This window comes from Prionailurus bengalensis, chromosome A1, assembly GCF_016509475.1.
Source record: "Prionailurus bengalensis isolate Pbe53 chromosome A1, Fcat_Pben_1.1_paternal_pri, whole genome shotgun sequence".
Lineage (NCBI taxonomy): Eukaryota > Metazoa > Chordata > Mammalia > Carnivora > Felidae > Prionailurus > Prionailurus bengalensis.
In genome coordinates this window covers 20279850-20294529 of record NC_057343.1, presented here as the reverse complement: position 1 = coordinate 20294529, position 14680 = coordinate 20279850, and the positions used below count along the sequence as shown (strand labels likewise).

Here is a 14680-nt window from a genome sequence, read left to right as displayed (position 1 = left end):
ACTTCAGCCAGGTCACGATCTCGCGGTCCGTGAGTTCGAGCCCCGTGTCGGGCTCTGGGCAGATGGCTCAGAGCCTGGAGCCTGTTTCCGAATCTGTGTCTCCCTCTCTCTCTGCCCCTCGCCCGTTCATGCTCTCTCTCTGTCCCAAAAATAAATAAACATTGAAAAAAAAAAGTTTTAAAAAAAACATTTTTTCTTAATACCTAAATAAGAGACAAGGGATATACAAGAGAGGTGAAATATTGGGGGGAAATGTAACAAATACACAGATTCATAGTACACCTTCTGCCTCATAGAAGGCCTGACTCTGACAGTGCTTTACTTAGAGCTGTTTTTTTGTTTTACATTATCAAAAAAAATCTAACTGTGCATGATCACACGGGAAGAAATCTGACAGCTTTGGTAATACCTGTAAATTTGTGAACAGCTCCCATCCTCTAACCGGCCCTGGGGAAGTCCGTCTGTTGCCCAGTTCATGTCTGGTCTGTGTCTCACCCTAAGTGAACAGGTGCGGTCTGAGGCCCTCCGAGAAGACGTGTAATAGATACGATAAAGGCAGAGCATCTCCCACAGTCGCAACATCCCTGCTTCTCCAGGGAGGCAGAGAGGCTTTCCATGACAATTAATTATTCACATTTCCTCTCCTTCCCCTCAAATACTTGGTTTCCTATCCAGCTCCAGGAGGCACGTTTTCTTTGGGGTGTGGATAACCCTAGCACCCAGCACCCAGTGACGGTTTGGAGCTGCACACTGTGGCTCCTGGGGCCCGTTTATTTTAGGGCCTCGTGCAGTGGGCACGTGCTGGTGATGGCGGGAGCCTATTAATGCCACCGCCCACTCTCATTCTTCTCAGGGTAGGATTTTATCGACTTACATCGCCCTGATGCACCCAGTGCAAAGGGAGGCTCGGGGGTCGGGTCTTCATCTTCCTTCCCTGCTTGCTCTTGGCCGCATCCCAGGCTGCCCAGGCGAGCCGGGGCTCGGTCAGATGCCTCTCGCCGTGCCCCCACCCTGCTCGAAGGCTGGGCATCTTGCCTTTCCGCAAAGCTGTCAACATGCACTCATCCGCGGGGGCTTCAGCATGGCCTTTGTTACTGCTCTCTCTGGGAAACCTTTGTGTGGCGGATGGAGGTGTCCTGACGCCAGGCGCCCTGACAACTCTGTCTCGGGGACTCAGAAGCCACCTTCCCCGCGACCTCTCCACACCCAGGCCTCACGCTCGCCTGCAAGCATGAGAGGGCAGCACTCAGATGTAAAGACCTGGGTGTGTGCCATCGGGGAGGTGGTTTCTGGATCCTTCTTCTTCACACACCCAGGGCCAGAAGAAAGAGACGTAAATGAGTGTCCAGGATATGGAGCTGGTGGCCGGTGGCTGAGAAGCCAGCCGGCCAGAAGGAGGCAGGAAAGCAGTGGAGAGTGGTGACTAGGAGTGTGACCAGAAATGATGGGGCGGGGCCGCTCTCCTCCTGCTATGAAACGAATACAGCGCTGGAGGGTAAGCACACTTCCCTGCAGAACCGTCGGTGATTGTGCAGACGCTCCTCGGATGCTGTGCGACCTTGGCAGATTACTTCGCCTCTCTGTGCCTCGATTTTCTGCTCTCTAAAATGGAGACAATGATAGTCCCCCCCCCCCCAGGGTTGTTTTAAGGATTAAATGAGTTTATATACGTAGAACACTGAGACAGTGCCGGCCCCCAGAGAACATCATATGTGTCTTAGCTAACGTCTCTCCACATACGTGGCTAGGCACACACCCTGAGAGTGGGCTCAGCATCTCAGCGGGACTGCCTCACTGTTCTGACAGCTCCTTTTCTCAAATATTTTTTCTACCCCATATGTCCTTTTCTCCTCTCGCAGAAATCATCTGTAGTTTTCTCAAGTACATTTCTTCATCCCCTAAATCTTTCCAAGCCTTTCTACCTCTTTCTGTTCATACCGAACATTCATAAATGTTCAGCAAAGTCGCGTGTCCCCACTGTTGGGAGATCAAGTGACCGCGGGAAAGCGAAATACGCCTTTTACTTGGCTGTGGTACCTTGTCCTACCTTTGCTGGAGTTGCTGGCCAGTGGGAAATTTCATTGGTTTGCCTCGTGCTGCACTTCTGCTGATAGTGGTTGTTCAGCGAAACAGAAAGTAGCCAGGGGAGCAGAAGAGCAAACAAAGAGAAAAACCACAAGAGCCCATGAATTCTGATTTGTTTCTTAAGCCACCATGATGATTTCCACTGATTCAGATCTATATGGGGGCACACGTGTATCAGATAACTGCATGAAAGCAAGAATACAGTCGAAAGGTAACTTGATCCATCCTTCAGTTCAGCCCATGACCTCAACAGCGCATAGGTCCCATTGCTAACAGGACATCCCTCCTGACAGTCGTTCTGGCTGTCCATCTCACCAACATGGCCGAAGTGGAACTCCTTATCTTTACCCACAAATCTGCCCTTCTGCCTCTATTTTGTGTGTCTTAGTTAAGCATCGGTAACTGACCAGTTGCTCAAGCCAGAAACATCATGGTACACTCCTCTCCTGCTTTCCCTGCCTCCCATCCCAGGCCTGTGGGCTCCAAAGCTAGTCCCCTGTGCCTCCTCAAGAGCCTGTGAATCTGGGCCTTTTCTGTATATACCCTGCACTTGGAAATATTGCTGTGTAACAACCACCCCCCCAAACACTGGCTTGAAACAACAGTCAATTCTTATTTCTCACATGTCTTAGGTGCTCCAGACCAGGCCCAGCTAGGTGGCTCTTCCCATGTTTCTTCTGTGGGCGTATGAGATTGGCTGATACAGGCCGGACTCAGCTAGGGCGGCTGTGATCCCTGTGTCTCCTATCCTGCTTTCTGGCACTAATGTGCTAGCCTGAGCACATTCTTCTCAGGGAAATGTCAGAAGCACAAGAAGGCGGGCCCCAACACGCGTCACCATCGTGTCTTTCTGTTGAGCAGAGTTAGACATATGGTGGAACCCGAAGTCAAAGGGAAGGGAAAGCACTTCACCCATTAGTGGGAGGAACTATAAAGTCCCATGGCAGAGAGAAAGGATGCAGGGCAGGAAAAGAACGAGGGCCAGTAACGCCATCTCCTCCAAGGCCAAGTCTTGTTATCTGTTGTCTAGGCTGTTTACTCATTTTATGACTTCTCACTTGGCTTCCCCCTGACTGGATTCCAGCATCCCTTTATTAAAACTTTCCACTGCCCCTTATCACTACCAAATTGAGCTGAAGCCCTGTACAACTTGGCTCCAGTCCATTTTTCCCCGCTGCGTCTGTTACCACGTTTCAGAAGTACTCACCACCCCCTTCCAAATGTGCTTGTTTTTTTGCACCATTCTGTGCCTTCATAAACAGTCTTCCCTCTCCCCGCAGTGATCTCCCCCACATTGGAGGTTATTATGAGTGAGATGTTGTTTACCCTTCAAGGCCCAGTTCAGAAAACTCCAGAAAACCTTCCCAGAAGCAGTCTGGAAGAAAAGTTGCTCCGTCCTTTGTCACACAGTAGTAAATTGGAAGGACATCACGCTCATATTTAACTGGTACAAGTTCAAGAATACATGCTCAGCCATAAGGGGCTGGAGTTATATAATTTCACCCACCATTCTAGTCCATGATCATGGAAGTGCTGAGACTTGACTTTGCTGTTACCTTGGCCATCCTTATGTTCCAGAAGCCTCTCGCAGGGGGAAAGGCACAGCCTGCTGAGTAGGGATCTGGTGCTTACTGATACAAGACTATTCTTTTATGACATAAGCCATGCAGCAAGCCTGTTATTTCATCTGGGGTTCAGCCAGAGGAACACCTGTCTGACTATGCTGTCTTGTTACAAGCAGGACCTTCAGTGCCATATTGGAAATTTAAGGGACTTTTCAATAGTAATATTGTCTATAGGTAATTTTTAGCTCAGGGTAACCTTAGACTCTAACCCCTGCCTAAAATGCTACTCTGTTGTGTTTCCTATAGGCATATATCAGATTGAATTTTAATTTTTTATGACTGTATTTACGACGTTCTCATTTGTGACTTAATGGTTCTTTAGAGGGCTGCTGTTGTGGTTGTCTGGGTTATATCCTGCACAATTCTAGGGGAGCAGCAGTATTCACACTGGGGCCTACGTCGACAGACTCCCATAATACTCGATGACACCAGCTTCCTCATCTCTCAAGGGTCTGCTACATACTGATTGCTCAACAACTGTGTAAATAAATGAGTAAATAAGAAAGGCCACAACAGACTGAATTAACTGTTCCCAAGTGAAATAATCTAACAGCCGGAGTTGGGATGGAAATTCAGACAGGTTTTGATCCAACAGAGTTAAAACCATGTTATTACAGGTGAATATAATGAAATATACCTGCAAGCCCATTTGGCATGTCTTGCGAACCTAGAAAAAAAAATTGACTTTTCATCCTGTGAATTGATCGAGTTTATTGTTCCTAAAAGCACATCACGCTTCTCAAACGTTATTGACTGCATGATTGACTTCGGTCTAATACCCTAGTGGACATTGTGAGGCATGTGTGTGATGACAGATCTACATTCTAGATGAATCTTGCCACTCCCCACCCCCCCCCCAAGTTGCAGTGGACTTAAAGATTTCTTGATTTCCCTTGGATGAGTCATAAAGCCTGTAAAAATGCAAATAGAGTTACCTTTTAAAAGAACAAGTCTCTTTTTTAAAATTTTTTTAATGTTTATTTATAAGAGAAAGAGATAGAGTGTGAGCAGGGAGGGGCAGAGAGAGAGAGGGCAACACAGAATCTGAAGCAGGCTCCAGGCTCTGAGCTGTCAGCACAGAGCCCAACACGGGGCTCACAAACCGTAAGATCATGACCTGAGCCAAAGTCGGACGCCCAACCAACTGAGCCACCCAGGCGCCCCAAGAACAAGGCTTATATCAGGCTGAGAAAATGTGCTCAATATTTCCGAATTAGAAATACACCAGTGTGGCCAGCAAACTTTTCACCCTGTGGGGTAGCGTTGCCAAGTTAAATGGCCAACCTCACACTTGAATTCAATGCTCTCAGATGTTCTTTCTGCCAGAGACATTGGGAAGGTACACAACCCGTTCAGGATGTGTGGGCCCCTGAGTGGACGTTGCCGAAGGAAAAGCCCGTAAGATAGCATTAAGCAGGTAGCAATGGCCCCATCATGCGCCCCCCCCCCCATCCCTAACCGACAGCCCCCGTAAGCAGCCTCAGCAAGAACACTGTGAGAACACTGTGCTCCCCGTGCACAGTCTCCTCCCCCACCCCCATGGTTGCTCCAGCAGCAAGGTGGTCAGGACCAGGCCACCCCACCTGATCAGCCTACTGAAAGGACACAGTGAGCCTCCCCTGCCAGGGCTTTATCTGTCAGAGTGAGTACCTGGCTCAGCACCTAGCAGGAAGTGTAAAGAAAGGATTCCATAAATGTTTGTTAAATGAATGAACAATGTAAACCAGCAAAACAAGCCAATCAGAGGAGTGCAGTGTTACAGGGACCTTCCGTGGGGCGAGGCCCTGCAGCTCCTTCCGGAAATACTAAATGGCCTACGTGCACTTAATGCGGCCGCCTCTCTTCTAATGGGCGTGCTGTCCCTTCCACATCCGTGGAGATTGGACTTTCTGCCGCCTAATACAAAGTAACACTGGACCTGATGAAGTCCGGCACCGGGGACCTCCTAGCACCGGCCGGTGTGGGAACTTCCCAGCAGTAGTCAGGTCTCTGCTTCTTGGCTCCGAACGATCACGGAGTCGGCGCAGTGACGATTTAGCCTCTCCTCCCGTGAAAGCCTTGCATGTCATCACGGGACGCCTTTAATGACACGGCCTTTTCGTTTCTCTCTCTGCGCCCCCCAGGTGAGCTCTCCGTGGAGGAGGCGCAGGACCCTTTCCTGGTTAGCATCCACATAATCGCAGACCCAGGGGAATCCCAGCCCCTGCAGGAGGCCATCGACAAGGTCTTGGCCTGGATCCACCCGGACCTGCAGCTCTTCCGGGTCTCGGAGAGGCGGGCGCCCCGGCGGCGGAGGAAGCCCCCGAAGGTGGCGCAGCCGGCGCTGGCCGTGGTGCTGTTCCTTCAGGAGGAGTACGGCGAGGAGCCCATCCTGCAGCTGCACCGCACGCTGCAGCGGCCGCCCTGGCGCCACCACCACACGGAGCGCGTGCCGCGCAGGCTCCTGCCCTACCTGCCCTGCAGCCAGGACTTCTTCACGCTGGCCCCCGGGACGCCGCTGTGGGCCATCCGGCCCGTGCACTACGGCAAGGAAATCGTGCGCTTCACCATCTACTGTCGCCACGACAACTACGCCGACATCCTCAAGTTCTACGAGCTGATCCTCCGGCGCAGCCCCAGCCAGAAGAAGACGGACTTCTGCATCTTCCCCATTTTCTCCAATCTGGATGTGGACATCCAGTTCTCCCTGAAGAGACTGCCCTGTGACCAGACCCCCGTCCCCACCGACTCCTCGGTGCTGGAGTTCCGGGTCAAGGACATCGGCGAGCTCGTGCCTCTCTTGCCCAACCCCTGCAGCCCCATCAGTGAGGGGCGCTGGCAGACAGAGGACCTCGACGGGAACAAGATCCTCCTGCAGGTACCTGGGACGGAAGGGGAGTGTGGAGGGGGGGGGGGGGGAGGTCTCTGTCTGTAGGTCTACCTCCCTGTCTGTCTGGGGGAACAGAGAAACCGGGGGGTTGGCTCTGCCAGAAACTCTGGTTAGTACCTGGTAAAGAGCAATGAGCTAAGAAACAAAAAGGAGGGATCAGTGGCCCCCTGTCTGGCTCTTAGACGAAATCGAGGCGTCCACACTGTGCCCCAACACAAGAGGAGGCATCAAGGGTTCTTTGCATGGGTTGTTTTCACTTCACCGCCTTGGCTCTGTGCCTCAGCAAGCAACTTCCAGGTCCTCTGCGCCCCTCTTCGCCCACGGTTTGAGCATCCGCTAAATGCCAGTGACTCCTGGGGATTTCAGATGAGCTTATATCCCAGGGACCTTGCTTGTTATGGAAGGTTCCTGAATCTACTCCCTCACACTTAGGGAGTTTTTACCAGTGCATTCTTCCCTTCCACAAAGGACTTCCAGGAAAACCCAGCTCTTTGAAAATTGTAAACTGTATTGACATTCCGTAGAGAGGATGTGCTTGTTTTCTTCCCTTTAGTGCCTCCCCACCTTCCATCCCTTCTACCACTAGGCAGTAAGTAGGTTGTTGGAATCTAGTGATCGCTTGAAAAATTACTTTCTCATAAATACTGTAAGGAGTAAGTGATGCCTTTGGAGTTTTTGGTTTCATTAAGTCTGGGAGGAGGCGAGTGAATACATTTTAAGGAAATGGACGCAGTAGAGAGTCCCGTTCTGTGGTTAATCCTTCACTCAATTGCTGGATCCCTTTCTCCTCCCATCCTTCCAGTGGCTGGCTGACACCCTTTCAGGATCATTAATCATACTCTAGAATTCAAAATTCAGCAGGTAGATTTAAGAATGTCCTGCACTTGGCCCTACCTGATAAGTGCTTTCCAAACCCAGGCTTTCTGGAATTAACATGTAAATCAGTTCCAAGCACATAGGACTTTGTTTCTTTCTTTTTTTTTTTAATTTTTATTTATTTTTGAGAGAGAACGCACGCGTGCGCGAGTGGAGGAGGGGCAGAGACAGAGGGAGACACAGAATGGGAAGCAGGCTCCAGGCCCTGAACTGTCAGCAGAGCCGGATGCAGGGTTCCAACTCCAACTGTGAGTCATGACCTGAGCCTAAGTTGGACACTTAACTGACTGAGCCACCCAGGTGCCCCAGGACTTTGTTTTTCTGAAAAACCCCTGGCCTGGGCATCTCAGTTTTCACATTTGGCTACCTAGAAGGAGAAAGTTGATAGCGAGTTAGGGGCCATTATCTGGAAATCACCTCCTGAAGATGCTGATTGTAGTTACTTGAATCACAGGTACAGCTTCATAGTTCTTGATTTTGACATTAAGCATCAGAACTGTAATCCACACATCCCAAAATGAAGTGAGAATTTGGCACATGTCAGATAGCTGGTTAAAACTTTAGGCGGGCCACACTGCTCAAGTCAGAAAGATCACCTTGAGATATTTACTGTTTATGGGACACAGATACTTTTCAGTTTTTTCTTTGAACTATACAGATAAGAAACTAAATAATATTGCTTTATTATTCAGTGAACTGAATGCTAGCTAGCATTTGCTCCATTGTCTCTTTTGAAATGTGAGAAAAAACTTGTGTTTGAAGATTGCCGATGCTTGTATGCAAAATATAATGCAGTTGAATAAGTAAAAGTAAATGGAAGGGTTTTGTTTATGCTCAAAGACCAAAATGAATATGATTGTTTTGAAGGGACTTCTTCCTTTTTTGCAGTAATTAGAATACTTTTTCTCTTGATGCCTGTAATAACGGAAGTGAAAGAACAAAGTATAAAAACTTGGCCTGGACTGTGCTCAGAGGAACCATTGAAAGAATATTTCAAAGATTCACACATTTAAATGGTTATAAAATCTGTACAGGTGCAGGCTTTTGAAGTTAGAGCATCAAAGTGTGAAAAAGGTAAGAAAAAAGATTTGTATCTTGGGTCTCAGGAATGCAGGCCTTTGTTCCGTATAGTAATATGTCGAGGAGGCAAATTAATGTGGACAGAAATGACTAATATTCGCCCCCCCATAATTCTTGATTATGGCCATTTGTACAGGTTACCGTGACAGAATCAGTGCAGAAAGCAACCTTCTGCTCTAGCATGAAATATGCACCTGCCCACCTCTTTAAGTTACTTTTAAAATAAAAATTTATGTGTCAGTCTTTAGCAACATTAAGATAGTTAAGTCATGGAGAGAGGGACCTGCCTGGAAGAGTACCTTTTAGCCACATCATCCTTAGCAGTGTATGTCTCCCAAGTTATAGTTTTAGTTATAATTTCTAATATAAATGCTTTTGTTCAGTTGGGTGGAGTTACCATACACTGAAGCAAATCTTGGGCAGTTTTTAGTTGCTTTCTTAAAACACAGATTGCATTTTATTTCCTCATCCTGCCCTATTAACATTCCGTATTCCAGAGAACTCTTCCTTTGATTTAATTCCCCTGGAAGAGACGGAAGGTTTTTTCTGGGAGTTACCCAGCCTTTCATAAGAATTTGGAAATCTTTTGGTTTTTATTTGTTTGTTTTTTTAATTAAGTAGGCGCCACGCCCAACATGGGGCTTGAACTCATGATCCTGATACCAAGAGCCACCTTCTCTACCCAGAGAGTCAGCCAGGCACTCCTGGAAATGTCTTTTACTAAAATACGATAAGATAGAAAGAAAGACCTCCTCCTCCTGAAACTCCTCTCTCCTTTCTTGGCACTGCTTGATTCGGCGGGGGAAGGCAGGGAAGAGGAGGGTGGGGAGTTGCTAGCACAAGTTGCCTGAGATCCCTCTGGAAAATGCATCCTAGAAATTTCCATTCGTGCTCAGTGACACTAAACTGCAGCTTTCTGGAGTCACGATCCGAGTTGTCTGAATCTTTCCGCATCCCCTAGAGCTAAACTAACATTGTATGTTGGACACAGCAGGTTCTCTTTATAGGTTTCCCTTTACTTTTTATTGAAGAATAAATGATATAGTAAAAGTGCATATATCCTAAGTGCACAGCTCAGTGAGTTTTCACAAAGTGAACATTTGTGTAAGCAGCATCCAGATGAAGAAACGGTAGAGAAGGCTTCTTCCCCACTCCTGCAATGCCCTTCCCGCAAATGAACATATTAATTACTCCGTTTTGCAGCAAGTGGGGAAGAAGTATCTAGTCCAAGAAATTGGGAATGTGCGTATGTTATCTTTTTTTTTTGTACTTATAAGAAGATCTCAAATTTTAAAAAGATTTAAGGTAGCTGACAATGATATATACCACACAAGAAGATTATTATAAATAATTAGACAGCAAAGGGATTTGAAGTAGATAGAATATATTGCTAGGAAAATCACATAAGCCAAAGGTGATATCAGGATGCATGCATTTCCCATATAGTATCTAGAGCTAATTGGTAGCCACTAGCCACATGTGGCCATTTAAATTTAAAATCAGAATTAATTAAAATGCAAACTCCAGTTTCTCAATCTCAACACACTTCAAGGACTCGGTAACCACACGTGGCTAGTGGCTACACTATTGACTAGCACAGATACATAAAATTGCCATCATCACAGAAAGTTGTGTTGGACAGCATCCTTCCAGAAGTAGTCCTCATATTTGATTTAGAGTTCTCTAGCAGCAGAAACACAGGGGACACTCATCAGTGGCAGGATTTAGAGTCCATGGGGAAAAATAAGCCATGCCTAAGATGTGCAGGTTTGCCTCGTTCTGAGTCGTGGGAGCAGTGCCACCCACACCTTCTCATGTCCACAGTAGGATCAACAGCCCGCCCTCACCTGTACCCCTAGAATAACTGCACCGAGACTTTACAGACCTCTTTCTTATACGGTGTCCTCAGAGTGGGCCAGGGTACCTTGCCCAGCATAGTGTGGAAAAGCCACCGCACAGAGGGTGGGCAAAACAAGGCAGTCTCTTCCAGCAGCCCCTGGGCACTTGGCTTAATCCTAAAAGGAGGGATACATCTTCAAGCAGTCTCCTCAAGTTTGTTTCTCCGAGGCCTGAATGGAGGGCCACCTGCCTCCTTTGGAGGCCCTGCCATGGGCAGGGCCAGAGCTGTCCTTAAGGAATGATTTGGGATGCACCCAAACTCACACGCAAAGCACAGTTGAGGGCGCAAGGCTCGGTTCCTCAAGAGCAAGTGACTGCAGCTTCAGGCTGGGGAACGTTGACAGCATCTTCAAAGAAGCAAGGTAATTGAACAATGCTGTCGAAGGCTTTGGGAGTCTTATTCCATAGGGGACGGTCACCAGCTGTTCTTTGTGTCTGCAAAAGGCAAAAGGGGAAATCCGTTTGGACAAAATGGATCAGGTAAGATTTGAAGGGCAAGAAATCAGGGGCACCCGGGTGGCTCGGTCGGTTGGGCGTCCAACTCTTGATTTCGGCTCCGGTCAGGATCTCATGGTTTCTGAGTTCGAGCCCCACATCAAGCACCGTGCCGACAGTGTGGAGCCTGCTTGGGATTCTCTCTCCCTCTCTTTCTGCCCCTTCTCTGCTCATGAGTGTGCACGCTCTCTTTCTCTCAAAAGAAAATAAACTTTTAAAAATGGGCAAGAAATCAGACACACAATTGTTGAGATGCCAGGCTCAACCTCTGAGACTCTCTTCACTGGAGAGCTTTTAAGGCCTCATCCGTGCCAGCTACTTTACTTGTCTTCTTACATAGTGAGGGGATTGAGTGGACCACCAGTCTCGGGACACGGGGGGCACCGGTGCTGTGAGGTCATGGGGACAGAGGCTGATGAGGATGCAGTTGAGGGACTGAGGGGGCTCCAGAGACTTCTTAAAAGTGCTGAATTATGGTAAAAGACACATAATAAAATTTATGATCCTAAACATTTTTTCTGTCTTTATTTTTTAAATTTATTTTGAGAGAGAGAGGACAATTGGGGGAGGGGCAGAGAGAGAGAGAGGGAGAGAGAATCCCAAGCAGGCTCCACGCTGTCGGCACGGAGCCCAGTGCGGGGCTCGAACTCACAGACTGTGAGGTCGTGAACTCGAGCCAAAGTTGGAGGCTTAACCGACTGAGCCACCCAGGCGCCCCCATCCTCACCATTTTTAAATGTGCGGTTCAGTAGTGTGAAGTGCATCCACGTCGTGCCCACACCACCACCATGCATCTCTAGGTCTGTCTTCATCTTGCAAAACTGAAACTTTACCCATCAAACAACAACCCCTGTGCCGCCTCCCCCAGCCCCCGGCAACCACCACTCTACTTTCTGTCCCTGTGAATTCGGCTACTTTAGGGACCTCACATAAGGGGAATCATACAGTATTTGCCTTTCCATGACCGGCTCGTTTCACTCAGCATAACGTCCTCAAGGGTCATCCACGTGGTAGCACATGTCAGGATTTCTTTCTTTTCTAAGTCTGACCGATATTCCCTCGTGAACATGCCGCCTTTTTGTTTATCCACTCATCTGATGGGTACTGGGGTCGCTTCCACCTTTGGGCTTTTGCGAATGATGCTGCTGTGAGTGTGAGTGTACAAATATCTCTTTGAGTTCCTACTGCTGCTTCTTCCAGGCATATACCCAGAAGTGCAGTTGCTGGATCGTATGGTAATTTGTGCTCATTTTTTTATGGGGAAGAACCACCATGCTGTTTTCTGTAGCAACTGTACTATTTTCTATTTCCACCAACAGTGCACGGGGTAAGACTTATTTTTTGCCAAAGAAGAGAAAGCCTTGCTCTTTGTGAGGCCACAGCATGTCATTTTCGGCTCTAGGAGGGTGGAAAGAATAGAGCAAACATTGAGGTGAGACTTGTCTTATTATGATGCGCCCCATGTACTCTAGAACTAGACTCTACAGCAGAAATCCTTGACTTGCCATCCTTGGACACCATGCACAGGTTGTATGCATGTGTTTACGTGCATCATTAGAAAAGGTGCATCAGATCTGTCTCTTTCAAGATTAAGACTCTGCAGAGGCGTCTCATGGCCCTTGCAGGCCCTTCCAGACCTTCACCAAGGCCTAAGGCTTTACATCAGCTGGTCACTGCCTACCTCTCCAGCTTTATCTCCCACTTCTCTCTCCTCTTGCTCCCTCACGCCTTCCATATTGGCCTGCTTTCTGTTCCTCCGATGTGGCAAGCTCACTCCTGCCTCAGGGCCTTTGCACCCAGTGTTCTCTCCACCTGGAATCATCTCCTCCAAGATCTTCTCATCATTTGGGTTTCAGAGATGCCTTCCCTGCTGCCTCGCTTAAAGTAGCTCTGTTTGCCTGACGCCAGCACTATTACATTATCTTTTTTTTTCACATACTTACTACCATCTAAAATTATTTTGTATATTTGTTTACCTCTATATTATCTATCTCTATTACTAGACTGTCAAATGAATAAGTATATGAATGAATGTGATGTTGGACAAGAGGGCCTAGAGCCATTACTGGAATCTCAAATGGGTCCATGACCGCCCTATAGCTTCTTACGTCTGGGTTGTGATCCCCTGTTGAAAGCAAACTTTGGCAAACATTTATTAGATAACCCCTCTGTGCCAACAGTATCCCCGTCACCACCACTGCACCCCACCCCCGCCCCCTTCGGTAGCTCACAGCCCAGTGGAGGCAGCAGTCATGCAAACCAAAATATCCAGCAAAATGTTCCGGATGCTGTGATTTGAAATACTCACACAGGGCAGTATACGGCACAGGCTTTGTAGTCAGATGTATTGGGATGGGACCCTAACTCTTTTACTTGCGAGTTGAGTAACTCCAGGCACGTGACGTGACATTGCTAAAACTCTGTTTTCCAATCTGCAAATACAGAATTCTAATTCTTAACCGTGCAAGGTTGGACATTTGGAAAGAATGCCTTTGAGCTACCTCTCAGTCAGCACCCATGAATCAGTGAACAGGGGCTATTGTTACACAGGGGTCAGATGGTCACGAGAGTCTTCTTAGAAGAACTGATGCCTGAGCTGAGCTGACTGAGGGTGGCCGTGGGTCCGGGGGTTTCAGGGGAGCCCCAGGGCAGCAGCAGACACAGAGACCCAGGCAGGGCTGCTGGGCCCAGGGCAGTGGTCAGGGTTCCGAGCTGCCGTCCTGAGGGCAGGGAGGCAGCTAGTGAGAAACCAGCTACTGGAAACGCAAACCACTCTTCAGATGCTCAGGACAGAAACGCCAGGGTCCTTCTGGGGCCTTCTCCTTCAGGAGGTCCCTATGTATTCCACTTCCAGAATACCCGCAGACTCTACCTACCTCTCACCACTGCCACCTCAGGCCGGCTCAGCCGCTGGTGTTTCCCCGGGAGCCCCTGAGTAGTGTCCTGACTTCTGCAGCAGACTCTCCGCTGCACAGCTAGAGGGCCCTCTCAGACATAAGTGACACCGTGGGAGTCCTCTGCTCAGAGCCCCTGAGGGCTGCCCATCCCGCCCCACGTGGAACACAAGCCTGCTTCTCCAAGGTCCACTGTTCTTGCCTCGCCTGCCACACTCCACCCGGCCATCTGCCTTGCTGTCTGTCCCGTGGAACACACTGTTCCGCTCTGTCCCCTCTGCCTGGAGCCACACAAGGGCCCTGTGGCTGCTCCCTCAGCCCCCTCGGGTCTCCGCTCAGCGTGCCCTCATGAGCAACGCCTCCCCAGCCACCCAATGAAAAACACCCGTTTCCTGTTCTCTCGCACGCAGACGCTCCGGCTCCCTGCCCTGCCTTCTTTGTCTCCACTGCACTGTCACCTTTTAACCTGCTCTCTAGTGACTGGGCATAAGCACCTTGAGGGCGGCGACTTTCTCTGATTTGCCCACTGGTGAATCTCTAGCGTCCAGAATAGTGTCTGGCCTATACTCGATGCTCAGTGTTTGAATGAATAAAAGAAGGAAAGACAGAAGGGGAGAGAGGTGGGAGGCTTTGGGCTGTTTCGGACCTGCCCAGTGCAGGCAGACCGAGTGGTGGAAAGCCCGCACGTGGCTGTTAGGAGGAGGTTGGGGGCGAGGGGGATGTAGAGAGACAGGGACCCGGAGGAGGAGACTGAGACAGGAGTGTCCTAGCTGACTGCGGTGGGACTCAGGCCACTGGACACTGGGCAGAGGGCAAAGAGGAGGGGTGGGCGGCCTCCCCTGGCCTCTCCCTGCCCG

At 49.0% G+C, this 14680-nt stretch overlaps 1 protein-coding gene across 2 annotated transcripts in view; it reads left to right on the top strand.

The window, feature by feature from the left end:
• Positions 1-14680, top strand: part of FAM124A (family with sequence similarity 124 member A) — a 91992-nt gene that overhangs the window by 23355 nt on the left and 53957 nt on the right. For both annotated transcript variants that reach the window (XM_043578204.1, XM_043578214.1), the window contains one exon: positions 5834-6567. In XM_043578204.1, the coding sequence (XP_043434139.1) occupies positions 5834-6567 (734 nt within the window). The remainder of the gene's footprint in view (positions 1-5833; positions 6568-14680) is intronic.